The following is a 26,844-nucleotide window of genomic DNA, read 5'->3' on the forward strand; positions in this document are numbered from 1 at the left end:
TGATGCAGACCGACTTGGGGTCCGGCTGGGCATAGAGAATTCAGATGGTAGTGGAATGAATTGAATGAGTTGCCCTCGCCTTTATAAGCAGTGGTTATCTAGATGCTGTACCAACCTGTACAATTGCTGTATAAGTATACAATAATATCGTGAACTGGCATGCACTGCACAATTCAGAGACTCCGGTTATCATACCTAAGTGCATCATGGGTTCGCCGGTTGACAATTCTAAGGAGATTTCCATTGCGTTCGATTGGTACTACCTCGCCGAAGCGTTCCCACACTTGGACAGCTTCCTGTGCTGAAGGTAGAACGGGCTTGTCAATGGACTAGTACAGCTGTATAGAGCAATTGTACAACGTGGTTTTATCGTAACTTACCCCATCACTAAAAGATCTAAGTTACGGCTTAGACCTTCAGACTTGGATTGATGTCTTCGTACGTCGGCCTTCAAGATAATCATCAGTGACATGATCGCTGGCCGTACTGTCGAACGAAACTAGTATTGCTCAGATTTATTCCATTCCATCTCACAACCTGCGCCACGCTTTGTCAATGACTCAGGATCAATGTCAGTATTTCTATCTATCGTCCCCTCTTATGCTCTCTGACCTCATCCACAGCTTTTGGTGATCCTGAAGGTCCTTGGGAGGGCCTATCCCAAGTCGTTAACAAGGGTACTGAGCATGACTCCCTGAACGCCAGACTCGTCCGAAATGTTTGGGAGTGACCTTTTCAACTACATCCACGTCATTAGACAATCGGGAGAAGAGTCCACTCATTTGTCTGCATGACACGGCAGGAGCCTGCTGTAGCCTCCACTGTAGGATGAAATGTCAGCAAGTCACACAGCGGAGAACTGTAGATAAGCGGCTCGCGGATACATTATTTTGCTCCCGCAAGCACATCAAGCGCTCTACGACTGTCTATTTTTCCGCGACGCTTGCCTAGGAGACTCCTGCCCTTCTGCCAATAGTTATATTGTGCTCTGGAGTCCTTAGAAGCACACATAGCTGCCACCGTCTCGTCAAACGACGCAGACATGGACAACGTCGTTTCTTGCATCACTCCTTTAGACGGTTTCAGGTTTTCCATCTCAATTTCCGACGCGTGGGCGTTGTGTTGCGTGGCCGATGGGCCGAACGGGCAGACGCTTCATCGTGATAGACCGCGATGTCGTTGAACTTCCTGTCGAGCATCGCTCTCCACCCTCTTCGAGCACCACGACAATGGTCAGGACCTTAGCGAGCCGGTCGCGCTTCCAAGAAAAGCGCTGGATTTACGCACACCTTGTCACCCACGCCAGTCCTCATCCACATCATCATATACGACTGCACCTCATACCCAACGACAAAGGCCTTGATGAGGCGGTCACGCTTCTCAGAGAAGTGCTCTGTGCCCAGCCGGTTGCCCACATTCCTCCACCATCCTTGTAATACGCTCCAACGGCCAAGACTTCTGTAAGCGTTCACGGAAAAGCGCTGGGTTTGTGCCCACTAGTGGCTCGAGTGCCTTGTGGCACGGGGTTATGTCCAAGATTTGGGCGGGGGGTGTTGCCTCTGCGACCGAGTTGGTCAGCCGGATCTGTTCACGTTCATGGAACCTTACGACTGCACATAACCAAGACCTCGATGAAGCAGTCGCGCTTCATGGTGGAGCGCTGACTCCGCGCACAGCCAGCAGTCATAACTTTCCTCGTCGGGGGAAAGCTACTATCATTCGCCGGCTTTATGCTCTGTCGGTTGCCCAGAACGATCCCCGTCATTGAATAACCTTACAAATCAACTCTCTACCCGCCTTGAGCACCGAGGCAATGATGGAGACTCGGATGAGGCTATCATGCTTCAGGGGGAAGCCCTGGAATTGCGCACTGTCGGTCACCCATATCGGTCCCCATCGTTGAATAACCTGCAAATCAACTCTCCATCCGCTTGGAGCACCGAAGCGATGACCAAGACCTGCATGAGGCTATACCGCTTCAGAGGGAAGCAATGACCAAGACTTAGATGAGGTTATCTGATCACAGGGCGCATCTGCGTGATATTGACCTTCTAGTCCAATGTACATCGCAACATGACCAGATCTTCTTCTACTGTAAGTAAACTCTTGCGACACTGAAAGAAGTGTTCATTCTTTGGGGCGCTAATGTTCCGTCAGACACTGGTCATGGAGATCAAGTTACTTGCAAACATAACTCTGAACCCAACAAGGATGAAGATAGCGTACATGTGATGTAACTATTCTCAGAATTGTTGTCTGGTTCATGGCACTCAATGACCCCCAAGGTTTTGAAAGTACACCCCTTTGATCCATTTCCTCAAGGCGCCAAGCTTTTCGTGGGTGTTTCGATGTGATTTCTAAAAGTTCCACTAATGATGTCGTCTTGTAAACAGGCACTCTGGGATTGTTGAAACAATGTTGGGTACGTAGGTCTATCGTTCGTATTCATTTTCGCACTCATACGGTTGTTAAAAGATTTGGAGCATTTCAACTATGGAGGGCATCCTGACAGGTGAGAATTATGTTGCTATCGTATCTAAGTCAATACTGATGATTTCAGGTTTGGTGAAAAAAAAACCGAAAGCCTAGGTCAAGGCCTAGGTGGATGTTTTGACGCTCTATTCCATCACTTGAATGTACACCACGGAGGCTCGGCGCCAACATCTTGGTCTTCGTCAAAGGATCCAATCATCAAAGCACTTCACGTGCTGGCTCTATCCCCAAACGGTCACACACGTCGGTCTGCATCATTGTGAGCCACCTGCACTCCCCACTCACCCCAATGACTAAGACTTCCATAGGCGACCGTGCTTCGCGGCGAAGCGCTGGTTTCATGCCCACTAGGTCACCTAGATTAGTTTGGGTCTGGGGCAATCTCCAAGTTTTGGTGAGGGGTTTCGCACGAAAGCGCTGCCTCTGCACACATTTGGTCAGTCAGATCTGTTGCGTCATTGAATACCCTTTCGAATGGAGAGAGCCCTACTCCTTTACGCTCGGAACATTGTCGCTTACATTGAGCCCGTCCGTCGCGCGCACTTACAGGTGGAAGGAGCTCTAGGTAGAAGGAGTAGAGCTCCTTTCACATGGGATGTCGTTGGATACATTCTTTTTCTCGCATGCATTTGTTCTTTTTCATTCTTACTTTACGAGGCATGGCAGCATCCGGTTGTCATCGACATTTTGCTGCACTATACATCATTTCAGCGCCGATAGTACTAACAGTTTGACTTTCACATCTCCACATGTCGATTTGACTAGAATAATAAATATCCTCGCATATCAGTTTTTTGAAAATCACCCCAATCTCAGATCTCAAAAGTCATTCGGAATTCACTAGCACTACTCTACTCGAACTCGTATCATTTGCTGCATCACACTAGTAACATCTCTGCGCCAACATACTCTCCTTCCGTTGCTCTTGGCCTACTTGATCGCATATCGTCCCAGCATTTTATCGTTCGAGTTGGAGGGTATATAATAATCACAGTCACGCCTGTGTTGTCCATCCGATGACCTGGAAGCATAGAGGTCGCTGGAACCAGGGAAAAATATGACTACCTTGCACGCGACACGAGTACTGTAAATACCAAACGTGACAAAATGAGATCAATGTGCGATAACAATACAGTTGATGTTGCATAAAATCGACAGCTTCTGACTGATGTGACTAAGATGACCCTGGAGCTTGGAGATATTCCTATATGTGCATGTCAAGTGCTGAGTCGCGAGAATTATCAGAAGTACACGCACCTTTGCAAGTTTATGCCCGTCGGATAGAACAATGAGGCAAAACCGCAGACCCTTCAAGCACCACTGCCTTTCGAGCCAGGACAGGAGATGACCATTCCAAAAAGCCTTGAATCTGTGGTTGAGCATGCCGTCCCGTGGATTCAGAGCCTGCGAGAGATGGACGGCCCAATTTTGGCAGGCGTATTTGACAGCGTCGGAAGCTGAGTGACTTCGTAGCCATGCTTCTTTTGCGAAATCCACAAAGGTCTGCATAGCATGGGTTATCTCCATGTCTGGCGTAAAACAATCTTGCGATAAGGCAGATGTGGAAGGTTCGTAGGGTCTTAATGCCAGGAAAGCCGGAAACATCAAGAAATCCGGCAGGCTCTCGAAATGCTGGATTGCTTGCACAGCTGGCATGAAAGGTAAATCTGGGATGATTGTGCACTCCCTGATTGCTTCCAATGTGCTCAAGAATTCCTCGACTGTCACCCAGACAGACGTCGCAGAAGTCGACTGCCATGCTTGACCATGGGGGCTCTGCAGCCAGTTTCGGCCGCTCTGGGTCTGCAACCAGCCTCTCCCGCTCTGGGTCCGCACCCAGCCTCTCCCGCTCTGAGTTTGCAACCACTTTTGCCCATCCGGGGTCTCCAGCCAGTCTTGCGCGCTTTCGGTCTGCAGCCATTCTTCGTCGCTCTCAGCCTGCAGCCATTTTTGCCCGTTTCGGGTCCGCAGCCAGGCGCGCCCACTCGAGGTCTGCAGCCAGGCCCGCTCTGTCCTGGGCAGCCACTCTCGCCCGCTAGGTTTATGCAGCCAGTCTTGGCCGCTCCGAGTCTGCAGCCATTGTTGCCCGTCCTGGAACTCCAGCCACTCTCCCCCGTTCGGGGTATGCAGCCACTCTCGCGCGCTTTGAGTCTGAAGCCACTCTCGCCCGCCCAGTGTCTGCAACCACTCTCGCAGCCACTCTCGTCCGCCCAGGGTCTGCAGCCAGTCTTGGCCGCTCCAGGTCCGCAGCCAGTCTTTCCCGTCCTGGATTTGTAGCCAGTTTTCCCCACTGGGGGACTGCAGCCAGCGTCGCGCGCTCCAGGTCTGCAGCCACTCGCGAGCGCTGGGGGTCTGCAACCACTCTCGCCCGCTCCACGTCTGTAGCCAGTCGCCCCCCTTCTGGGTCTGCAGCCAGTCTCCCCCCCTCCGTGTCTGCAGCCACTCTTGCCCGCCCGCTAGCTGCTGCGGCCGGCGCCAAGTCCGCTGCCAATCTTGACCGCTTGAGGTTTTCAACCACTCTCGCCCGCGTTTTCTCTTCAGCCACTCTCGCCCGCTCCTTGTCTGCAGCCACTCCCGCCCGTTTCTTGTCTGCAGCCAGGTTATTCCGCTCCTTACCCGCAGCCAGTCTATTGCGCGCGGGGTCTGCAGCCAGTCTTTCCCGCTCTAAGTCTCCAGCTAGCTATGCCCGTTCCGGGTCTGTAGCCAGCCTCGCCCGCGCCGGGTTTGCAACCAGCCTTTCCCGCTCTTAGTATGTAGCCATGCTATCCCGCTCCCGGTCTGTAGCCAGCCTCGCCCGTCCGGAGCCTGCAACCACTGTCGCCCGACCGAGGTCGGCAGCCACACTAGCAGCAACTCTTGCCCGTCCAGGGTCTGCAGCCACTCTTCCCCGATCGAGGTCTGCAGCCACTCTTTCCCGCTCGAGCTCTGTAGCCAGTTGTGCCCAGTCCTAGTCCGTAGCCACTCTTGCCCGCTCTGAGTTCGCAACCACTCTTGCTCGCTGCAGGCGTGCAGCCAGTCTCGTCCTCTTTGGGTCTGCGACCAGTCCCGTCCTCTCTGGGTACGCGGCCACTCTTGCCCCCTGCGAGTCTGCAGCCACTTTCGTCCACTCTGGGTTTGCAGCCATTCTCGCCAATTCCACGTCTCCAACCAGTCCTTCCCCTCCTGCGTCTCCAACCAATATTTCCCCTCTCGGGTTTGCAGCCAGGCATGACCATCCATGGTCTCTAGCCAGGATTGTAATTCTGGGCCGCTATCTCCCTGAAGCCATAACAGACCTCTCAGAACTTGCATTGGCTCCGGTGGCTCGACAATGAAGGATAATGAATGTGCTAAGGCTTGGGGATTGTGGGATTGTATAGCCTGGCTCTGCCTCTTCAACTCTGAGAGTGCATCCAGGAGGGCCGTGCTTTGTGCCATGTCTTGTATCATCAAGTGGAAACATGAATGCGCGAGTAGCGAGTGGGGTGGCGTAATATTCCGTACTTGAGGGAGGTTGTAGTTTGAGGGATCGGAAACATAATCACGAATCGACGAGTGACAGATGTTCACGGGGAGACTGTTGTCGGTAGGAATATCCACGATAGACCGTAGCTGCACCAGTGCCGTCTCGACATCCCTTCCCTCACCAGGGCCAAGAAGTGTTGAGATTTGTGAAATCGGCAGAGGGTCTGCAAGGGCAGCAACAACGGACAAGTGCAGGTATGCCCGCTCGGGATCGGTACATGTAGAGAGGATAAGGTCGTATAACTTGTACACCTCCGTTCCTGATGGCAGGTCGCTCGTGAACTTGAGCATCAGCTGAAGACGGTTCCGGGGGTCATTGTATCCATCATCAATAAACTTCATTATCGTAGTCGCCACGATAAAACGTCTGCCTGCTCGCGTCGCTAGCTGGTCAAGTTGATGCCCGGATGGCCGTGGGAAGTTGGGATGGCGACTTTCCAGGTCTCTAAAGGAATGCTGCAAGAAAATATAAATGTCTTTGTCAACATCTGTGCCGTCTAATGAGATGGTGGGAGCAACACCCTCCCCAGAAGTCTTCACCGGTATCTCGCACACCAGCGGGCGCATCTCTCCTCTCTGAATGGCTTTACGGATATGCTCTTCCGAGCGACTCGTGAGCAGAATGTGGGTCACTGGCAGATCGGGTTCACGAAGAGCTTCGCCAAGCAGAGAGATTAAATTAGAAAGTTCGCTTTCGGAGGTGCATTCATCAAGGGCATCAACAACGAACGCCAAAGGCGGACATCCGCGCAGTCTGGGTTCAAGGCTCCGGAGAGGTTCGAGAAACAACGCCTCCATCTGATCGCGAAGAGACATGTCGTGATCTAGCAGCGCGGGGTTCTCGAGGAGAATTTTGTTCACCTCCTGCCGGATGTTGGGAAAGTTGTTGGCGAGCTGCCAGGCAAGCGTAGCAAAGAAATAACCAGTCGTACGGCGATTCGTATGTTCGCGCGAGAAAAAGAATGTTCCTGCGAGCCGCTTTGCCTTGCTTCTTTCTTCCACTTTCTGACCCCGCATACTTTCAGCTACAGTGAAGGCGACAGCAGACTTTCCGACGCCCGCCGTGCCATGCAGCCAAACGAGTTGACTCTTCTCTCGGTTGTCTAATAATCCGTGAACGTATTTGAGAAGCTCCACCCGGGTCCCTTCTAAACATTTCGGATGGGGCTGACGTTCGGGGGAGTCATATACAGCACCCTTGACCACAACCTGGGACAGCTTCTCGCAAGCTTCATCGCCAGAAATTGTTCATTAGGTCAGAGAGCGAGAGAGAAAATAAGAGATGGAAATACTGACATTGGTTCAGACTCATTGAGAAAGGCAATAAATCACAATAAAATTTCAGAGAATTACTAGTTGGATTCAACAGCGTGGTTAGCAATCATGTGGGGAAATGGTCATCTCGAATCTCGATGGACAACGTACGAAGATGTTAATCGATATTCAACGGACCAAAGGTTTAAGCTGTAACTTGGATAATCCGGGGTCAGGGGAAGTTGTGAAAAGGCTTTAGTTTAGCGTGATAATAGGCCTCTTCAATCGTGGGCGGCGAAACTATGGAGTGATCGAGATTGCGGGCGTAAGGACTGTTCTTTCTGCCCTTTAAGAAGACTCGGACAGTCGTTCCTTGAGAGCTGTTTAAGATCGAGTGTTTCACTGGGTTCCAGTGTGTAGAAACTCGTTGGATCTTGGTGAAATAAGTCTAAGGACGACTCGCAAGCGCTTGTCTGGTTACCATTGATGCTGTATATACGTAATATTCATTGCACCAGGCAAGAGACGCTTGAGCGTGGGTGTTTGTTAGTATGAACGCTTGAACGCGGAACGGCCTTGACAAACCCTCATGTGGAGTGCCGGAGGTCCGTGGTTGGAGTCCTGGCTGAGCCAGGCGGCCTCCGTATGTCCACTGAAGTCACAATGCTTGCTCGTTGCAACAATAAGGAGACCGTTTTGCGACTTCTGGGATGCAATCGTGGGCCAGTGCTCTGGTTTTCGTGCTTCCAATGTTCAGCTTATGTCCGTTCCTGACAGGCTCACAGGCTAACAGGATAATCAACTCGCTCATCTCCTTTGTTATCTGTCGTCTATGGCCACGCAGTAGGCTGCAGCAGGTCGTGGCCTGGATATCAAGATGTGGTCCGTCCGCGCACCGATCATCTTTGTGCAGAGTTACGGCCGAAGGCTTTCAACACTAGTGCTTGGTGCAAGGACTTTCTCTGCAGGGACTTCAGAGGACTACACGTTTGACTTCCCGCGCGAACCAACCGATTGGATTGATGCAGGGCCTTTTTTCCAGGGACTCCAGAGTATCATACGTTTGACGTCCTGTCCGACGCAACCGATCCTCGAATCACATTTGACCACGCAGGGGAAGCCCGCATATGTCGTCAGCGTCAAGCGACATTGATATGCTTCATTCTCGTTCCTCGTATATTCAGCTGGCGTGGGCAGTGTCGTCCACATTGTTTGTTGCTTGTTATCTTTGAAATGTTCAGGCCTCACAAAACCCGCACTTGTATCTTCATCAAATCGCAATCGTATTGTAATCTTTGTCTCCGCCATGCAAATGTACAACAGCATGCACCTTGACAAGACTGGGCAATCTTCTATCGTACATAATTATACTGCATTTACGAAACATACATGATACAAACATCATTTAGGCAATGAAGAGTAGATTCGTGTCCTGTAAGGGGAGTGGGGTAAGAGAATGAGGAGTTCGCAAAAAAAGATACTGACCATCGGGTGAGAACTAGACAGCTATTCAAAAATAATTAGAACATCAGAACATCACGCGCAGGTATAGACGAACCTGTGGTTTCTGGCTGTACTTTGCTTTCAAAATAGCTCTGCCAGCCAGTTCATTATTAGAGGCCGGACTGTCAATGCTGAATGCTGAAGCACTCACCGGAGGGAATTAAGAAGCTGTTGATAACTTTGCTGTGGGTTTTCGCCTGTGGGAAGTGTGTCGAATTAAGAGCCAATCATGATGCTCCAATCCAATATTACTTACTGAGAGCCTTGATGAAAGCCTGGGTTTGAGAGATCCATGAGAAGCTGGAATGAGGGGTGCAGATAAAGGAACTTACGTAGCTCATTGCGCCTGTGGCTCTTCCAGCTTCTTGCGTGTCCGCGCTGGTCTGTGAATCTTTACAACCACTCCAAGAGATCTAATTGAAGGTGAGTTGGGTATAAAATATCCAAAGGTTTCACGAACGCAGTCGGCGGGGCTCGTCCTCGTAGCCTTAGAGATTTTGTCGGCTTTCTGTCCATTTCCGCTCGCAGTCTTGATCAGTCCTGTAACGGAATTGAACATGCCGCCGAGATCTCCGCGAGCATACGAAGTCACGGCGGTCAGTAACCCTTGGCCAGCCTCCGCCGCGAGATTTGGCTCTTTGATTTTGCCTTCCGTGGAATACTGGTGCACAAAAGTGAGATTACGACGGGGGTATCCGGAACAGAGGCAACGCACAACGTATGGGAGATCTAAAAATAGTGCGGACAAATTAAATTGGAATTAGCATGAGTGCTGAAAGGCGACAACAAGATGATTTATACCTAGAGCTGAGCCAGAGTGGCAAGACTGCGAGAATTTTAGTATGCGAATGTCACTGCAGGTTCTTAACGAAGAGAGCTTACGTCGAAGATAGCAGTGAGACGACAACCCGCAGGAAGTGGCTTCACCATGATTTGGTGCATCAACTAAAACGACGGTCATTAGTGGAACGTAGCGTGAGATGGGATAGAACGAGAACACACATCATCGACAATGTGACCATTCTGTTTGAAGTCAACTGGGTAGATGACTATGCAAACAAATCAACACATGTGGCTCCGTGTAATCAACGGCACGTAATCGTCACCTTCGTCAAATCCATCTTCTTCATCGCCATCGAGGTCCTTCGTCTGTCCTCCATGTCCGGAATCTATTTCGGTGTGAGATACAACCAGGTAGGTATGACCGCAAAAGATGCGCATACAATGGAAGAACAGGGAGTCATTGGGACGTGCGTCACGAGCGAGCCACTCCATTGCACGAAGCTATCGGCGCTCATTTATAAGCACCAGTGCAATTCCGTAAGTAGCCTACTCACTATATTTTGCTGAGTGGGAACTTGGCGTGGGTCCCGTGCATCGTCGGTGAGTATCACCATGTCCTCTTCCTTATACCCAAACTGAACTGAAAACAGTCCATGATCCACTGTGCGCACTCTGCAGTGACTAGACTTACCCATCAGGAAGCGCTTCATACTGTTTGCATCATTGATGCAACCACGCAACTCTCCTTGCTGACCGGTATAATTGATCCCGATCTAAATTTCAGGGTGATTAGATGTGGAGCATCAGTCCATGCACACAACATACGCATAAGGCTTTCTTCTTGCCGTTACACTGAGAATATTGGAAAAAGGGCTGCTGCATCTGGTGGTTGGGACCTTGCATTTGAGGTCCGTAAAGCTGCTGTTGATTGGGTGGCCTCTGCGGGGGTCCGCCTGTTTAAATTATTAAGATGACGAGCGATTGTTTAGGTTCTCGATCAACCCACTTGGAGGAGCATAACCATAGCCGCCGCTCGTTCTGAAGACTATTAAGGTATGTATCAGCGATGATCTTACGAATAACGTACGGGGAAGGACGTGCACCATAACCACCAGGGGGTCCCGGTGGTGGTGGATAATTTCCAGGAGCACCTGGGGGTGGTGGGTACTGTGAAGGAGGGCCTGGCCCTGCCCGGAGGGGGGCCAGGGGGTGCGCCGTATGACGAGGATGGAGGGCCAGGGGGCGGTGCGTAAGAGGTAGGAGAACCTTGAGGGGGTGCGTAATTGCCAGCAAACTGACCTGGGTAGCCACTGTTCTGGTGGTGATGGTGCTGTCCAGGATAGTTATCTCTTGATACCGGGGGTGGAAACCCAAAGCTGTAGCGCGATAAAGGGATCGACACAGGCGTAGTTTGGTAGTATATACGTACCCTCTGGGTGCTGGGGGACTGTTCGAAGGAAACACTGGTGCGGGAGCGTATGCAGGGTTGTACGCAGGTGGATTGGGAGAAGGAGCATAACCACCGCTGAAGTAATCATATCAGCTCGATTATCCCGTTCACGACTGGTCACATACGGGTTTGGGAATCTAAAACAGGTGATAACGCGATGGTACGATCATGAATTGAATTCAGTTGATGATGATATCAAAGCACTTACTGAGGTGGGGCACCACCGCCAGTGCCACCTTGATTGTTACTGGTGGGATAACCAGAGGTTCCTGACCACATACTGGACGAATATTAATTTGATAGGTGAATTGTGAAGGCTCAAAGAAACTTGGTGTAATGGGCGACTTTAGAGAGTCAAAGTTCAAGCTAAGCGCTGCGCCAGACTCCACAGCAATCTCGTGCACCGCCACTCACTACTCCAGCCACCGCTATCAAGAGCGCTTCTTGAGCATATCACTCATGAATGTCTGAACCGCGAAACATGTAATTCGACCAAGTCGCATCGCCGTACAGGTTGCGCATCTGATTTTTGGAGACTCACAATGGTGCTAAGCTGACGTGCTCGGCTGTAATTTTAGCCGTCCAGGCGGCTTAGCGATTCCGCTTGGAGTACAAGATTCAAGCAATCACTCATAACGACCGCGGCTTTCAAATTTCTGTGAGTAATATGATACTGTCCAGAAAGTCACCGATAACTATCATTCCTCAATCAGGGCAGGGTTCAATCTTTCTGACTGAGTGGGCTTTATCGAGGTATCTCTAGTATCTACTGATCAATCTGTGTTTTCCTTTTGCAGTATAACTTCTGAAGAAACTACGCACTGTCGCTCAATTTATATATCAGGGCACCGCACCGCGTGTAACCCTGTGTGACGACTCCATCGTTAAGCCGGTATACGTGTTGGCCTCCCTCGGACTCCTCTAAACAACTATCGAATCGAGTATGATGCAACTTGTTCGTCACACACAACATAATTATGACACAAGCTTCTCATTTGCTCCCGTCTTTTTCATTCAACACTTCGTCGGCTTTGTCACAAGATCCGTCTCAGCTTCTCCGGACCGCTGTCGACAAGTTCGCGATAATTATTATGTGTCGGACTTGTAACGATCGGTGTTCTTCGGTGTTGTCCTACCATCTCGGAAGGATATCCACGCCATTTATTAATGTTGTTCCGGACCTACCTCCGGGTTTTTAGGATTGTTGCGTGAACGGCTGTGGACGGCTAAGGATCTCCCCGCACCAGCCCGCACCCCGCACAGATTCTCCGTTTCGATCAGGCCTTGCTCCATCGAGTTTTTTTTCGGAGTCTATCCTGATTTATCCTGTGACATGAGAAATCGCGACAGAATCATAATGGGGATGTGCCAGACAGTATAAAGACAAGCTGCATCTGTCATTGAGCCGAGTGAGCAACTCTTCTTCATCAATTACAATGGGTGGAGGCCACGCTGGAGGTGCAAGCCCTTACGCTGCAAAATTCCGCCAAGGTCTGCAAGGCCAGTCAGGATGGGTAATTTCTTTAGAATGATCATGTCTAGTGCTGCGTGCTCAACACACTACGCAGGCTGGGCTTGTCCATAATCGCAAAATTTTCGCTAATGCAGTCTTCGCTTCTCTTGGTGGTTTGCTATATGGTATGACCCTACCGCCATGTTTCCTTTCAAGGTCATACTGACACGGTGAAGGTTATAATCAGGGCGTGTTTTCCGGCGTCCTGAGGTGAGCTCTCATGCTAGCTTGTTTTTATCCATTATTCTAAAACTATTTCAGTATGTATTCGTTCGACCAGCGTATGGCGGCCGCCGTCGGCAGTCCAGGAACGAAGGGTTGGCTTGTGTCTATCCTCGAACTTGGAGCTTGGTTCGGTGTTCTGTCTACCGGGTACTTGGCTGACAAACTCTCTCGCAAATACTCCATTGTGCTTGGTTAGTGTACTTCTCTTTCGCGACGGGAGGAAGCTGATTTATCCATGCAGCCGTATGTGTATTCTGCGTTGGTGTCATCGTCCAAACTGCGGCATTCCAGGCCTCGTCAATATATGGCGGTACGCTCTTTGAGTCTTTTCAAAGCCCCGCGCCTGAACGTTATCTCAGGGCGTTTCATCACTGGTCTTGGTGTCGGATCGCTCAGTATGGCGGTGCCTCTGTACAAGTATGCCATAGCAGTCCCCCTTTATGTTCTTACTAACCGTTTACCAGCGCCGAAATTTCCCCTCCTGAAGTTCGCGGTAGTCTGGTCGCTCTTCAGCAACTTGCTATCACCCTCGGGATTTTGGTCTCGTTCTGGATTGACTACGGTACCAACTATATTGGTGGTACGGGAAGCGGGCAGAGCGAGATTGCATGGCGCGTTCCATTGGGCATGCAGCTCGTTCCTGCTATCATTCTAGGTGTTGGTATTCTTTTCATGCCTTTCTCCCCAAGGCATGTCTCTACTCCTGTCTACGACACGTTACAAATCTTATGGTGTACAGGTGGCTTGTGAACCAAGGTCGCGATGAAGAGGCTGTTGCCGTGCTTAGTAAGGTTCGCCGCCTCCCTGCGAACTCTGACATCGTCCAAATCGAGTTCTTGTGGGTCACAAGGTCATTGATGCTTTGGTATTTCTGACTCATAGTCTTCTACAGAGAAATCAAGGCTCAATACCTCTTTGAAAAGGAAGTAAATGCTTTGCAGTTCCCTCAATTCCAGGATGGGTCGTTCTCGTCGAATTTCAAGCTCGGTCTTCACGCCTATATGAGTCTATTTACCTCACGCAGTATGACCCTCCACAGTAGGATCGAAATTTGAACGCTAACATTGCCCTCGCCAGCTCTCTTTTACCGTGTCATTGTTGGCTCAGGGTGAGTGACTGTTTCTACCGCAAGGACTCAGCCTAACAAGATCCCAGGACCATGTTCTTCCAGCAATGGACAGGCGTTAACGCCATCTTGTACTATGCGCCCAGCATCTTTGGTGACCTGGGCTTGACGGGTAACGCAACTAGCCTTCTTGCTACGGGTGTTGTCGGCATTGTGTATGCTTCGCCCCCTATATCCATGCACATAACTGACATAACTCAATCAGCATGTTCCTTGCTACTATCCCCGCCGTTATATGGATCGATAAGGTCGGCCGTAAGCCGGTCTTGATCTCCGGTGCTCTCATCATGGCCGCGTTAGTGTTACGTTCTTGCACATGAAACCCGTTGTTCTGAACGTTCCATACGCATGATTAGGTGCCATCTCGTTGTTGCAGTACTGACCGCGTTGTACCACGATTCTTGGGCATCGTGCGTCTCATCAATATTCTGGTTATGGTACTCTAACTAAAACAACTCACCAGGCACGCTACCGCTGGTTGGGTGGCTTGCGCTTGCGTCTGGGTCTTTTCCGTCGCCTTTGGTTACAGTTGGGGTCCGTGCAGCTGGATCCTCGTTGCTGAGGTTTGGCCCCTGAGTATACGTGGCAAGGGTGTTTCTATTGCCGCATCGTCCAATTGGGTTCGTTCTTCTGATATCTCTAGGACTTGTGCTGATCATCATTTGGAAACAGATGAACAATTTCATTGTCGGCCAAGTAACGCCATCAATGCTAACTCATATCGGCTTTGGAACGTTTGTGTTCTTCGGCGTGAGTCCTCTATTCATTTACTTATTTCAAGGTCTCATGGAAATTGACGCAGTCGTTCGCCTTCGCCGGCGCCTTTTTCATCATGTTCTTTGTACCTGAGACCAAGGGCCTCACGTTGGAAGAAATGGACGACGTGTTTGGAGACCGTGAAGGTCTTGCTGTTGCGGATCAACAACGCCAGAACGCTATCGCTGACCGCATTGGCTTGACCGCATTTGGCCGGGGCCAGCCCGCATCTGACATCGAAAAGAGCAGCCACGAGCTCTTTCACGATGAGGGAAAGGCTTAATAATGTCTTGCACACATGTTTCTATGTTCTCCGAAATATCTGATACACTGTATTATATTGTTCCGCAATCACCCTAGTGGTGAACATGGCGATGGAATAGTAGATTGAATTATAATCTCGTTGAGCATTCCTAAGCATCCCTTAGTCGTTGCAATGATGCCGTGTCTCGTAGCGAAGTGAGATACCTGGTGTCCGCAAGGCCAACCGTGCTCCTTTGAGAAGTTGAACATCCAAAAACATCCCCATTTCGTAATCTTTCCGTCGATGTTAAGTTTTAACGTTCTGGGGAGCCCCAGTAGATCTCTAGGGCTACCCTGGGGTATTTGGATCCATTGCCTGGCGATTCCCCGCGTACCTTCCATAACAAGGAAGAATCAGTCTCTCTTCAGATCTATTCCCTATGGGAGACTCGGATCACACTCAGACTACGTATGTTTGGCCACTGATAAAAATCGATGCTTGCCAGCCTTTGCTACCTGGCAGCGCTTCACTGGCCAAGTCAATTTTCTCACCATGATCTTATCGCGATGAGCTTGAGTCTGAAGCAGCGAATGCACGCATATGACAGTCGATGTGTCGCGTAGACTGAAAATATTCCTTCGTCTCCCAGTATTAATTTGAACCTGGACCCTCAGATATCAGCCTTCAATGGACGGCATGCGTAACGAGACATATTGACTGTCATATGTCTGCAGGTATGCGCTGGTACGCGTTGTCACTTGTGATGACGTGGATCGAATCGTTTCATCAACCTCATCGGATAGTCCTCGTTGAGCAACCAGTGCGCTGAGTACACGCATTCGGAACGACCCTTTGAATTGGATACGAAGTTTCCTAGACAAGGTCCCATCCCAGCGGTGGAATCCGAGCAACTGGCACCCTTGGTACTTGGTGACTTTCCGTAAGGATTTACAGACAAATTTCTCTTAGCCGAATAGCTACGCTAGACTTGGAATGCTCTCGCAGTCTCGCACCTGTCTGTAATTTTACAAATAGGCTGTTGAGGGGTAGCTACATACCTCCGCAGATGTCCCCCAGTTTCCCCGAAGTTTCCCCCTCCACAAACTTTCACAGATCGGGTGGCCTCCTGTAATTTCCCGTAAGAATCGTAGCGCGGTAGTAAATGTCTGACACGGGCCTATTTTTGTCGTAAATGAGCCGATGGTAAATTCTTGAGGGAAGTCACCCAATGTGATTAGATTAGTCGACGCGAGTCGGGCCTAGTCGGGCTCGTCATCACGCGCTGGCGGGATGACACCATCGGATATTTGTTCTTATTCGAGCCGTGTGTGTGCGACAGAGTTGGTCAAGCGCATCTCGCGGCTCGCCTAGTTGGGCAGATGATGAGGTGGTAGTATGTGCAGGGACCTAGATCGCTAATGATAATCAGGACGCCTCGTTGTCTGGCCTTGTCTGGGCACGCTAACAGAATGTCGTCGCTCCTCGGACCTCGCATTGGTTTATCCAATCTGAGATGCGTGACGCGGTGACTTTGCCAACGGGAAATTGCCATCGAGTTGCTACAAGCGTTATTCGAGAATCAATCAGAAGAGGAAAACAAATTTCTTGTCGTCCACTTGCGCAGTCTCAGCCTTCGAGCGCAAGCAGCTCGAAGTTTTTCGGAGCACCGTTGACAATGAAGGTCACTCAGCTTAAGGTAGTCTGCATGCAGAACCAACCCAGACCGTCGTCGAAGGTTGGTTCGGTTGTGAGATTTTTGCTCTGGAGTCTGCACAAATTAAACTAGAATTCACTTTATTGTTTTACGCAGCTTGGACGGAGTACAGTGTAAAGGTGCCAGTGCGATGAGTCCCCCGTACTCATGAAGCAGGAGCATGAGTATACTGGCTTAGCACTTAAGTCTTAGAAGAAGGAAAGATGCCGACTGCCTGAGGTCAGTAAAGTGGAACCTTGCCCGGGAAAACGACAAGGAACACTAAACGAGTCAGACGAAAGTAACAGGACGAAACTGTGGATTCTTTAAGCGTTGTACTAATGGATATGTGATGGTAGGTAGGAGACTCGAGTCTGGATGAATGGCACGAGAATGGGGGAATATATGGGGAAGGGTCACATGACATATGATAGGGTAAGCGCGTAGTAAGCGTTCAGCTTACATAAAGCTAGGTAAAGCTTGGTTCTTGAGTGCCTTCCTATTTAGGAACAGCGATTTTCAATTGCTGATTAGGCTTGTCGTGGTCCGATGATCACCTCCATGATACTCACCTTTGCCCAGTGCACAACCGACCACCTATGTACATAGATCAACTTTTGAGGCATACGTGGTGAAATTTAATCTTTAGGATCTGCATTTAAATCACATTACCATGTCATCTTGTGGAAACCCAGCCGCAGACGAGGAAGCCCTCATGCCTCGTAAGTTCTTTCAACTTCAACTGTCTCTACGAGTCTCTCATCCGCTTGGGAAGGGCGCCTGAAGTTCGGCAAATCAAGGGACTGCGTCAGATGCAGGTTAAAATCAGGTAACATCGTGATCCGCCATGCGGTGTATTGCAAGTGAGCGTTCGTTCATTTCAGCGAGTAGCGTATCTGACTATATGTCTTACAAGAGAATGCTTCACTCCAATGGTAGAAATGAAATTTAGAAAAGCCCTGGAACCTTCGGTCAATGCTAGGGCAGGAACTTCGAAGCGACCGAAACTCAAGGCATCGGGAAACCTATGCTTGGCATTCTCTGGCGGCCTAGGATCGTCGATTTTGCTGGATATCGTGCATAATACATATTTCTCCAGTCGACCACCCTTGGACGATTCAGGGAAACCAAGAGGTGGCACACATCATCCGCGCAACGCCAGCGTATGGTCGTCATGTAATGTTTGTTATGTAGAGGTATGCGGAGCTTTTGCTGGGGTGAGTCACAGCTGTATCTCCGACCGTGATTCAGTCACATATGTGCAGCTAGATGCCAGACAGAACCGAAGATATTCGATCTGTAATCGAGCGATATCCATCATTTGATTTCGTGCCTCTGCGAATAGAAGATGCATTCGATGGCTCTTGGTGGACCAAAGTTTCTGGATCAAGTAATATCCCCCAGATATCATTGGAACTCAACAAAGAAGGGCTAATTGCAGACGGTAGGGTTACAACAAGGCATCTATTCTGTATATACTGAACTCTGTGTTGTCAGGGCTTCATGTCACTTCCCAATTGACTGGTCTAACGCCAATCGAGGCTTTGCGGTCGTATCTATCATCTCTGCCTACCCAGACTGCAATTTCTAGTGCCATACAGAATCTCACCCGAGTACTTATCTTGCATACCGCCCACTCCAACGGTTCCTCGCATTTGCTCTTTGGATCATCTCTTACGTCGCTGTCTATTTCTCTCTTATCATCTATATCTCAAGGTGGAGGGTACACGACCCGCGAGGAACTTCAGGAGGAATGGACACCGGTTGCTACTTCTGGTTCGAAGCCTAATGGTGTGCTCAGGGTTATCCGACCTCTTCGAGACGTCACTGCGAAAGAATGTGCTGTCTATGCGTGGTGGAACGGCGTGACAGTCATTGGTCGAGACAAGCAGAGGCGTGCGATATTAGGAATAGCAGCCTTGACCAAGAGTAAGAGACGAGTTTTTGCGTGCATGACACAGGACTAACGCATTGCACAGATTTTGTAGTTGGGCTCGAGAAAGACTATCCTTCGACTGTTTCGGCCATCGCCCGGACCTGTGAAAAACTGGAACCAAAGGATGCGCCGAGCGGGCAATGCAGGCTGTGTAAGCGGTGAGGTTTCTTGACTACATTTAACTCGGTTCAGGTGACTAAGACAAGATCTGTCAGACCGATGCAGTCTGGCATCCAAGAGTGGAAGGGTCGTATATCAATAAGATCTTATTCAGATGACAAACTGGCTGCGGACTTGACCCACATCCCGCCCTCGTGCAGAGGCAATCTTGACACGACTACCTCATCGCAATTGCCACCGCCACATGCACTGACCAATTTCCTTTGCTATTCTTGTCACACGACCCTGACCAGCAGGAGTAGTCGAGGAGTTAAGCAGTCGGCTCCTGGTGTATCCTCAGCTGCGCCATTACCTATCTGGATGGCAGATCGTGGCCTTCACGAGGATGGACTAATAGGCGATGGAGCTCGGCGCAAGGTTCCGGAGGAAGAGATGCTCAATACCGTGGCAGAGTTTCTCATCGACAATCAGGATTGCGAGGAATGAGGTGCTGATAACACTTCTTGTAGCCGTTAGAACGTGTATCGTTAGCGACTTTACCTGATGGGGACCAAGCTTCAAGGGTGTGTTGTTGTACTGAATAGGTCCAACGCAGAATCATCACACGTGAACTTGATTTCGGCTGGTAAGCCCCCTCAAGCGCGATTCGCTCAATTGTCTAGTTATCCCCCTCGGTTCTTTTCGCCCTCGTCGTCTATTCACTGGTCTCATGGCCTGCTGACTGTTATCTAATGATTAATTCATGGATTATTCCCTCGCTCGCAAAATCATCGAGTGACTCGGCATTGACGTCAAGGTCTTGTTGACTAGAATCACGAGCACATGGACTCGTGGCCTATCAAATAATGGTATTCAAAGGAAAGTTCTGAACGTTCTGAAACCACCCTGAAACAAGTCTTTGAACGCCACTAAATAATTAAATGATTATCGGGCATCTCAACGCCAAGGCAGGAAGTGATATCGTGGCCGTAAAAACACTAGTCCTGATGTGTTCTTTCCCAAATATTGAGAGCAATAACCCCGGCTCATGCGATGTAGTAATACCACAGCTCACCGATTATGACGTCTGTAGGGTGCGGTCAGTAAGGTCAACTCGTTGGATCTCCCTGATGCCGAGTCCACGATTTTAGGCAACCTAGTAAAAAGATCAAGATTTCCTCTGGAAGAGTCTAGAGATACGCGACACCGTGGCAGAGTTTCTCATCGACAATCAGCAATCTGGAATGTCATGAGGCCTAGTGAGGTACTGATATAACGCTTCTTCGCAATCGCGGGCTGCAGTTAGAACGTGTATCATTAGCAAATTTTGCCATTCGGACTACATATGCTAATCTTCTATAATATCTTAGCCTAGGTATTTTTTTTCAAGTAAGTCACCTCAAGTGAACGGTCCTCAATTGGCCTTGGCCTAGACCTTCATCAGGTACAGTAACGTTCAACGGAACCATTAACATCACGTACTAGTATCACGTCTAGTCGTAATTCATCGATCCACCCTACATAGCCGAGGGCTTTAAATACATCCAGCTTCCTGCTTCTAGCTGCTTCAGATCTACAACTTGTTCTCGGGCGCTGCGATGCTTGCAGAAGATCATTCTCCATGAGTTTTTCGGTGATGAAGTCCAGCGAGACTTGTCGGAATCATACCAGTCCAAGAAGAACACCATCTTGAAATCTCATGGAAGACCACCCTGGTAGTTTCGCACTGGTTTTTTGTAGCCCTTCAACTCCTAACGTTTGCGTGCGACCAGGTACGGGGAGGATGGACTGCCCATTTGCGATGCGTTCGTGGTCGGGATAGCTGGTGAGTGACTAAGTATTGTACAGTCTTGCATTTTGTCAACGTCACGGTGGGTTCAGGCGGATCGGCAAGTGGGAAGGTGAGACTGCAAGTTGAGAGAAGCTCAGAGAGATGAATTTGGGTGATGGCAGACTCATGTTGCTCGGCAAATCGTTCGTTCATTGGGCTCAGTACCTACTGTCGTTATCCTATCCCAGGTCAGTGTCGCAGAAGTCATCAGGAGAGTGACAGAGGTGACATGGGATCCCCTGTTTAGGACAGCTTTTACAAGCGACATACCCCAGAAGAGGTTGCGCTGGCGCATGCGAATCGAATCGACTTTGACCACCCGGATGCCATTGACATGCCAATGTTTGCTGCTGTCCGTATGTTTATTTATGTTCAAATTCTTCACTAAATTACTTCTAGTGTCTCGCGGAATTGAAGGCTTGCCGGCAGACCAATATTCCCGTTTACTCGTTTGCCGAACACCAGCGGCTAGATGAGGTCAAGTATTTGTATGGTGCGGCTATCATAATAAGTCAGTGAAGCCACTTCCTGTTACGAATGCTGAGGCAAAACCATGTCTTCAGCGGAAGGTATAATGGCTCTACATGATCCGGAATTACGATCTTTATATGATCTTAAGGTATCCTATCGCTCAGCAAGTCGTACATCGAGGACTCACCGTTGCACAGGTGTTTGTGCAATGTGACTCGGATTTGATGCTCGCTCGGAGAATACAACGGGACGTCAAGGAACGCGGAAGAAACGTCGAGGGGGTTCTCGAGCAGTATGTGTTCTTCTCTGCTGGGGATCCTATCTCTTTGTAACCATAGCCGCCTAGATATCTTCGTTATGTCAAGCCTGCATTCGATCATTTCGTTTTGCCAACCGCTCGCCATGCAGACATCGTGAGTGTACATATTATTTCAATTGCTTTGATGTACTATTGTTTTCAGGTTGTTCCAGGGTCGAATAACTCTGTTGCCATTGACTTGATATCGACACACATTCGACGTCAAATGACGGAACGCTGCGAGACACTTCCGGAAACACATAGCTTCTCAATCAATTGATTCTTGCTTGAGTACGTCGGACGGTAGCCCGGTGTCCAAGAACCTTATAGTACTGCCGCAAACACCACAATTGAAGGTCTGTCATTCCGTCCTCAACGAGAGTCGTTGCTTATGCTTCTGGGTGGGTGAAGGGCATGTATACCGTTCTTCGCGATGGGGCATCGAACCGCCAGGATTTTATATTCTTCGTAGACCGATTGGCAACGTTCTTGATCGAGAAGGCGATGGAACATCTTCCTTACAGGCCTAAGACGGTCACGACCCCAACAGGAGTAGATTGCGCCGGCAAGGAACTTGATGTCAAGGTATGTTATCCCGCTGATGGTTTCAGTATCTGGCCTTTAAAAGTCGTCTTAGAACATCTGCGGTGTTTCAATCATACGCTCGTACGTCTCAATGACCCAGCCAACTTTTAAACTAACCCGTTCGTCCAGAGGCGGACCTCTAACAAGGGGACTACAGCGCGTTCTCAGTGACGTTGCAATTGGCTCTCTTCTGGTGCAATCCGATTCCAAAACTGGAGAGCCACTACTCCTACATGTGATGCTCCCAAAGTGCTTGCGAGAGCGACATCTAGCCGTCGATACTTGGGTTTTTTTGCTAGATGCTCAAGTCAGCACTGCTGCCTCGGCCTTCATGGCGATTCGCACACTATTAGATCATGGAGTCCAGCAAGATCACATTATCTTCGTAACATTTCTAATTGCCCGCACTGGTGGTCTCACTGTTCTTCAGCGGGCCTTCCCGAAGGTCAAGATTGTTACTGGTGCGGTGGATGAAGTTCTCCGTGAGGCTTGGCTTGAAAGTTACAATGAAAAGGGCGAGGGCCAGAGCGAAGGCGACGGGAAGAAAGTCTGGGTTGTAGAGCCCGGGATGGGCCACATCGGTAGGAAATTGCACCTGTTCACAGCATGCATCCCTTATGCATCCTTTTCACAGGCGACAGATACTACCTCTGAATTTGGAATGCCTGCCCTACTAAGTGTGTAGCGGATCTTGAATGGGGTCTAGTTGGGATGTACATGCTCTAGAACCTGCTACCACTAATTCACCACTAATTGTCAGAGTGCATCATCATAATCATTGTGATGTTTGACTCTCCGGCGGCCTGGCTTGCAAATATTGAACTCTGTCAAATCGGAATCCTCTTCGCCAACACCGGCTGCATGGGCTCGCTGATGCATATATGTTCTCATCATCAAGAACGCGTGCATTATTGTGCAACGCTATTACTGGCGTTATGTTTGAAATTTGAGGTTCGAACTTCGCATCAATTGAGTCAACACAGGATCAGGACAGAGAGTTGAATCCCCTTCGGCGCTCGTACAGTCTTCGAGTTCATCCCCCACCCGGTCGCGCTGCAGCTGCCGACCTAATTTTGCTGTACACGAGTCGGACTTGCATATGCGGTGTAGCTAAGTAAGGCCTCACTAGATAATTGACTTGCGCTCCGGTGTCTTCGCGGAGGTTCAATGTTACACAGCTCTTTGCTTGTTTTTGGGACATTGAATACTTGTGATTAGCTAACGAGAACGCACGCACCAGCGCCGCTGCCTTTATTGAATATGGCGCGTGGTCGACGGGTGCGACCACATTGAGCTTTTGGTCTCCTGTAGAGAGCTCGTGCTCGTTATTTGAGGGACATCGACCTCCTTAGAAATTCCGTCGGTTGGTGCAGCAACGAAGTCTGGGTTGAAATGAGATAGGAGCTGCTGCAAAGTGTATGATTGCGAATGTTTTGGTGGCTGTGCGATTATACCACTTTTTCTATTGACTGAATGGACGTACGTTGCACGATTGAGACTCATTGAACAAGTTGTAACCATAAATAATCAGACAGGGTTCAAATGCTTTGAACAAGTCCATGCAAAGCCTGTGGTCTACTCACAGGAAGGCGAAACTCAATTTAAATGCTGCTCCGCTTACGCCTGTCGAGACGCCTCCTCTAGAAGATACAAATAAACTACCTCTACCCGCGTCAGAAAACCTAGTTGATTCAGGACCCTCAATATCTCCTCCATCTTCCATAATACCTGCTACGAATGATGTAACCGCACCCGACGCTCGTCCCCCTCCTTCAAAGCGAAAATTGCGCTCAGCTCGTTCAGCAGTGGAAGACAGCAGTAGTAAACGACCGAAGCTTTCTAGCAATGCCATAGCGAAGGATCACACTCCCCCTGCCACTCGGTTGTCTGATTTAGGTGGTGTGGAGGCATGTGTGGAAAAGATGCTCGAGCTGGTCGCGATGCCTCTTTGTCATCCGGAGATCTATCTGCACACTGGTGTGCAGCCTCCACGAGGAGTTTTATTACATGGCCCTCCTGGGTGCGGGAAGACCCTTCTAGCGAACGCCATAGCTGGGGTGAGTACGCCCACGCCATTGTGAGCAAGTTGACTGATAGGGTTTAGGAATTGGGTGTTCCATTCATCAACATATCTGCTCCTTCAATCGTGTCTGGCATGTCTGGAGAGTCCGAAAAAACGCTACGAGATACATTTGAGGAGGCTAAGGTATATCTCATTCTATATGAAAAATTTCCTTCACCCTGATCATTACGGACAGCGCGTCGCGCCGTGCCTACTGTTCATCGACGAGATCGATGCTATCACACCAAAACGAGAGAGTGCCCAAAGGGAGATGGAACGACGCATAGTGGCACAGTTCCTAACGTGCATGGATGGTAATTTTGGTCTCATTTTCTTCGACACCATCTTCTAACCTGACCCGTGCAGATATGTCCTGGGAGAAGACCGAAAACAAACCTGTCATTGTCATTGGCGCCACCAACCGACCAGACTCATTAGACGCTGCTCTCCGTCGCGCAGGTCGATTCGATCACGAGATTAGCATGGGCGTCCCGGACGAGGAAGCCCGCAACAAGTAAGTCCATAGTGTCACACCATCCGTTTTGATTCCATTTGATGTTATTTGCAGAATATTGCGTGTACTCTGTGCAAAACTTCAATTAGATGGTGACTTCAACTTCGCTGCCTTTGCTAAAGCCACGCCTGGTTATGTAGGCGCAGACCTATCAGCATTGACAGGTGCAGCGGGCATCATCGCCGTCAAACGCATATTCAAGCAACTCACAGACGGCACGCTCGTCCTTCCAGAGGTGCCAGAAACCATCGATCAGGATACCTCTATGGCTGTCGATCCACCACCGACGCCCCCAGCCGAAGCCTCCCCAAGCATCACCCCTTTTGTCTCTCTAGCATCCCAACTCTCTACTTCTTCTATCGCACACTTCCTCAGTGCACATCCCTCTCCCCTCACACCCGCTCAGCTTGCCCCTCTATGCATTACTTCCGACGATTTTTACGCCGCCCTACGTGAAGTCCAGCCTTCCTCCAAGCGCGAGGGTTTTGCAACCGTGCCAGACGTGACGTGGGCTGATATCGGCGCACTGCATGGTACGCGTGAAGAACTACATATGGCGATCGTGCAGCCTATCAGACGCCCTGAGCTGTTCAGTGCTGTGGGCATCGAGGCAGCGTGCGGCGTGCTACTGTGGGGCCCGCCGGGGTGCGGAAAGACCTTACTGGCGAAAGCTGTCGCAAATGAGTCCAGGGCAAATTTCATTAGCGTCAAGGGCCCTGAGCTTCTAAATAAGGTGGGTCCAGCTGTGTTTTCCTCCTAAGATTGCGGGATTGCTGATGAAAGTGCAGTACGTCGGCGAAAGCGAGAGAGCTGTGAGGCAGGTCTTCTCTCGTGCCCGTGCCTCATCTCCCTGCGTGATCTTCTTCGACGAGTTAGATGCTCTCGTTCCTCGGAGAGACGAAAGCATGGTATGCACCCCTCCATTTTCTACTCCAATATCTATTTCACATGCCTATTCTACAGTCAGAATCTTCCGCGCGTGTCGTGAACACACTCCTAACAGAGCTAGACGGCCTAGACTCCCGCAAATCCGTCTACGTTATCGCTGCAACAAATCGCCCCGACATGATCGACCCAGCTATGGTCCGCCCAGGGCGCCTCGACAAGCTCCTCTATGTTGACTTACCAAGCCCAGACGAGCGCGTCGAGATCGTGCGCACGCTCGTGCGCAAGGTGCCATTCGCACCCACAGAACAAGGCGCAGAAACGATCCTGCAGGGCGCAGAGTGCATCGTACGGGAAAAGTGCGATGGGTACAGCGGTGCGGATCTGGCAGCTGTCGTTAGGGAGGCAGGCGTCATTGCGCTTAAACGCGTCCTTGGTGCACTTGATCAGATGGATGAGAGTGGGGGTTTAGTGGAGGATAGACCGCAAGTGCTGGTCGTCTTGGAGGATTTTGTGCGTGCTCAGGATAAGGTCGGTCCTAGTGTGTCTGCGGTACAGCGGAGGAAGTATGAAGCGCTGCGAGCCAAGTTTGCTGGCCTTCCTGTGCGGACGGGAAAGGATGTTGATTAGAAATGGGTTGTTCTCGATATGAGTGCGATAATAACGAGACGCAGCTGGGAAACATCAACCTGCAACGCATGCGTGATTCGTTTGGCCGAGTACTGACATGAACCTTGAGACCTTATATTTGCTACTAGGTACCGCTCCCGTATACTTGGGTAGGCGAAAACACTGCTATTGAGAGTGGAGAAGGTGTGCATGGATGAATAATTGAAGATTCGGATAATGTCGATTTCATTGTCGTGTGGCTCATTAGGTGAGCTCCAGCCATCCATCAATATTCAATCTTATCTACACAGATCTACAGTCGCAATGCACACAGCTGTAATACAATCACTGCCATATTGCGATGATCCTGCAATCCTGTGCAAGCAAAATCGATTTCTTATAGCGTTCCCGGCAGGCATCCCAGCGGCCTTACTGTCTCACCTAGCAGATACCTAGTTCATTAACAGGTATGCGTACAGTACAAAGGTCGTCGCTATCCTGACATACGCCCTTCTAGCATTGCCGTGTCCATGTGAGATACCGTAAAGATGAGGCGATCTTCCAATGACAATGCACACCCACGGTGATGCCACCCCGAGTTTGATCGCCGTTGGTTATCTTGGCGAAATATTGCACACTTGATTCGCGCCCATGATGCGTTGATCATATAGTGACTACCTTCTCCGCCTCTCTCATGGCAGCTTCTTTCGAACTGGCAGAACAAAATAGGAATCCATCTAGTCTGATGCCCTATGATGCCCTCCCGAATCGCCAGGATGGAATCGACTCGATAATGTCTAACACAAAGGCCACTGTCGGGACTGGAGCCAATTTCAACTACGACCGCAGTCTGACGTCGTAGATATGCCTTTGTTGGAGTGGCATCATCAGCTCAATACTTGTCTTCCAGCCGACGTTACATCGTACGTACGAAGTTCCACCTCGCACGCTGCCACCTCTGTCCGAAGATGAGATTCGGATAGTAGTCCCCTTTCTGTGGGGTACTGGCG

At 49.9% G+C, this 26,844-nt stretch overlaps 7 protein-coding genes across 7 annotated transcripts; 5 read left to right on the top strand and 2 right to left on the bottom strand.

The window, feature by feature from the left end:
- Window positions 1–1,133: 1,133 nt before the first annotated feature.
- On the top strand, window positions 1,134–1,995 carry EDB91DRAFT_1252975 (uncharacterized protein; the record flags this gene model as incomplete). Its single annotated transcript, XM_041323586.1, has 3 exons — window positions 1,134–1,432; window positions 1,480–1,697; window positions 1,751–1,995. 3 exons carry the CDS (start codon window positions 1,134–1,136, stop codon window positions 1,993–1,995), a joined length of 762 nt encoding a protein of 253 aa, XP_041172737.1.
- A 1,428-nt stretch (window positions 1,996–3,423) lies between these two features.
- On the bottom strand, window positions 3,424–4,020 carry EDB91DRAFT_1085691 (uncharacterized protein; the record flags this gene model as incomplete). Its single annotated transcript, XM_041315925.1, has 3 exons — window positions 3,424–3,577; window positions 3,678–3,697; window positions 3,751–4,020. 3 exons carry the CDS (start codon window positions 4,018–4,020, stop codon window positions 3,424–3,426), a joined length of 444 nt encoding a protein of 147 aa, XP_041172738.1.
- Window positions 4,021–8,495: 4,475 nt separating this feature from the next.
- On the bottom strand, window positions 8,496–11,425 carry EDB91DRAFT_807208 (caspase domain-containing protein). The gene is made up of 19 exons (XM_041328460.1): window positions 10,967–11,425; window positions 10,625–10,913; window positions 10,544–10,575; window positions 10,363–10,490; window positions 10,229–10,310; window positions 10,092–10,177; window positions 9,978–10,038; window positions 9,861–9,923; window positions 9,757–9,803; window positions 9,637–9,699; window positions 9,556–9,580; window positions 9,470–9,483; window positions 9,215–9,415; window positions 9,087–9,167; window positions 9,011–9,029; window positions 8,906–8,951; window positions 8,810–8,846; window positions 8,737–8,757; window positions 8,496–8,683 (listed from the first exon to the last, which is right to left on the bottom strand). Exons 1-19 carry the CDS (start codon window positions 11,073–11,075, stop codon window positions 8,657–8,659), a joined length of 1,431 nt encoding a protein of 476 aa, XP_041172739.1. The 5' UTR covers window positions 11,076–11,425; the 3' UTR covers window positions 8,496–8,656.
- Window positions 11,426–12,423: 998 nt separating this feature from the next.
- Window positions 12,424–15,240, top strand: EDB91DRAFT_1311133 (general substrate transporter; the record flags this gene model as incomplete). Its single annotated transcript, XM_041325105.1, has 16 exons — window positions 12,424–12,501; window positions 12,556–12,625; window positions 12,677–12,710; window positions 12,762–12,916; window positions 12,967–13,035; window positions 13,085–13,142; window positions 13,190–13,441; window positions 13,465–13,563; window positions 13,618–13,748; window positions 13,803–13,833; window positions 13,881–14,006; window positions 14,057–14,146; window positions 14,208–14,261; window positions 14,315–14,471; window positions 14,524–14,601; window positions 14,654–15,240. The coding sequence occupies 16 exons, from the start codon at window positions 12,424–12,426 to the stop codon at window positions 14,888–14,890; spliced, it is 1,719 nt and encodes a 572-aa protein (XP_041172740.1). The 3' UTR covers window positions 14,891–15,240.
- A 1,835-nt stretch (window positions 15,241–17,075) lies between these two features.
- On the top strand, window positions 17,076–19,356 carry EDB91DRAFT_1159242 (uncharacterized protein). The gene is made up of 7 exons (XM_041319735.1): window positions 17,076–17,266; window positions 17,320–17,407; window positions 17,461–17,761; window positions 17,814–17,988; window positions 18,042–18,473; window positions 18,524–18,638; window positions 18,696–19,356. Exons 1-7 carry the CDS (start codon window positions 17,218–17,220, stop codon window positions 19,084–19,086), a joined length of 1,551 nt encoding a protein of 516 aa, XP_041172741.1. The 5' UTR covers window positions 17,076–17,217; the 3' UTR covers window positions 19,087–19,356.
- An 844-nt stretch (window positions 19,357–20,200) lies between these two features.
- Window positions 20,201–22,629, top strand: EDB91DRAFT_1330594 (uridine kinase family-domain-containing protein; the record flags this gene model as incomplete). The annotated part of the gene is made up of 14 exons (XM_041325360.1): window positions 20,201–20,220; window positions 20,352–20,404; window positions 20,461–20,480; window positions 20,533–20,598; window positions 20,658–20,762; window positions 20,810–20,921; window positions 20,974–21,029; window positions 21,079–21,173; window positions 21,228–21,294; window positions 21,343–21,400; window positions 21,444–21,535; window positions 21,591–21,764; window positions 21,817–22,345; window positions 22,399–22,629. 14 exons carry the CDS (start codon window positions 20,201–20,203, stop codon window positions 22,416–22,418), a joined length of 1,467 nt encoding a protein of 488 aa, XP_041172742.1. The 3' UTR covers window positions 22,419–22,629.
- A 418-nt stretch (window positions 22,630–23,047) lies between these two features.
- EDB91DRAFT_808163 (P-loop containing nucleoside triphosphate hydrolase protein) lies at window positions 23,048–26,045 on the top strand. The gene is made up of 8 exons (XM_041328461.1): window positions 23,048–23,243; window positions 23,300–23,821; window positions 23,869–23,970; window positions 24,023–24,140; window positions 24,193–24,340; window positions 24,395–25,073; window positions 25,129–25,248; window positions 25,304–26,045. Exons 1-8 carry the CDS (start codon window positions 23,238–23,240, stop codon window positions 25,853–25,855), a joined length of 2,247 nt encoding a protein of 748 aa, XP_041172743.1. The 5' UTR covers window positions 23,048–23,237; the 3' UTR covers window positions 25,856–26,045.
- Window positions 26,046–26,844: the final 799 nt, after the last annotated feature.

The sequence above is a fragment of the Suillus paluster genome (genome assembly GCF_016628075.1).
Source record: "Suillus paluster strain FC165 chromosome Unknown EDB91scaffold_76, whole genome shotgun sequence".
In the NCBI taxonomy this organism is placed as follows: Eukaryota; Fungi; Basidiomycota; class Agaricomycetes; order Boletales; family Suillaceae; genus Suillus; species Suillus paluster.

Excerpts from the sequence above, each read along its gene's own strand:
- EDB91DRAFT_807208 (XM_041328460.1), bottom strand. The coding sequence starts at position 11,075 with ATGATTACTTCAGCGGTGGTTATGCTCCTTCTCCCAATCCACCTGCGT. Across the intron at positions 10,311-10,362 it reads GCAAGAAGAAAGCCTTATGC|ATCGGGATCAATTATACCGG; the intron begins GTATGTTGTGTG and ends CCTGAAATTTAG. Across the intron at positions 10,178-10,228 it reads TATGAAGCGCTTCCTGATGG|TTCAGTTTGGGTATAAGGAA; the intron begins GTAAGTCTAGTC and ends GACTGTTTTCAG.
- EDB91DRAFT_1159242 (XM_041319735.1), top strand. The coding sequence starts at position 17,218 with ATGTCATCTTGTGGAAACCCAGCCGCAGACGAGGAAGCCCTCATGCCT. Across the intron at positions 17,408-17,460 it reads CGCCATGCGGTGTATTGCAA|AGAATGCTTCACTCCAATGG; the intron begins GTGAGCGTTCGT and ends ATGTCTTACAAG. Across the intron at positions 18,474-18,523 it reads AATAGCAGCCTTGACCAAGA|ATTTTGTAGTTGGGCTCGAG; the intron begins GTAAGAGACGAG and ends CGCATTGCACAG.
- EDB91DRAFT_808163 (XM_041328461.1), top strand. Across the intron at positions 24,341-24,394 it reads GACGAGGAAGCCCGCAACAA|AATATTGCGTGTACTCTGTG; the intron begins GTAAGTCCATAG and ends TGTTATTTGCAG. Across the intron at positions 25,249-25,303 it reads CTCGGAGAGACGAAAGCATG|TCAGAATCTTCCGCGCGTGT; the intron begins GTATGCACCCCT and ends CCTATTCTACAG.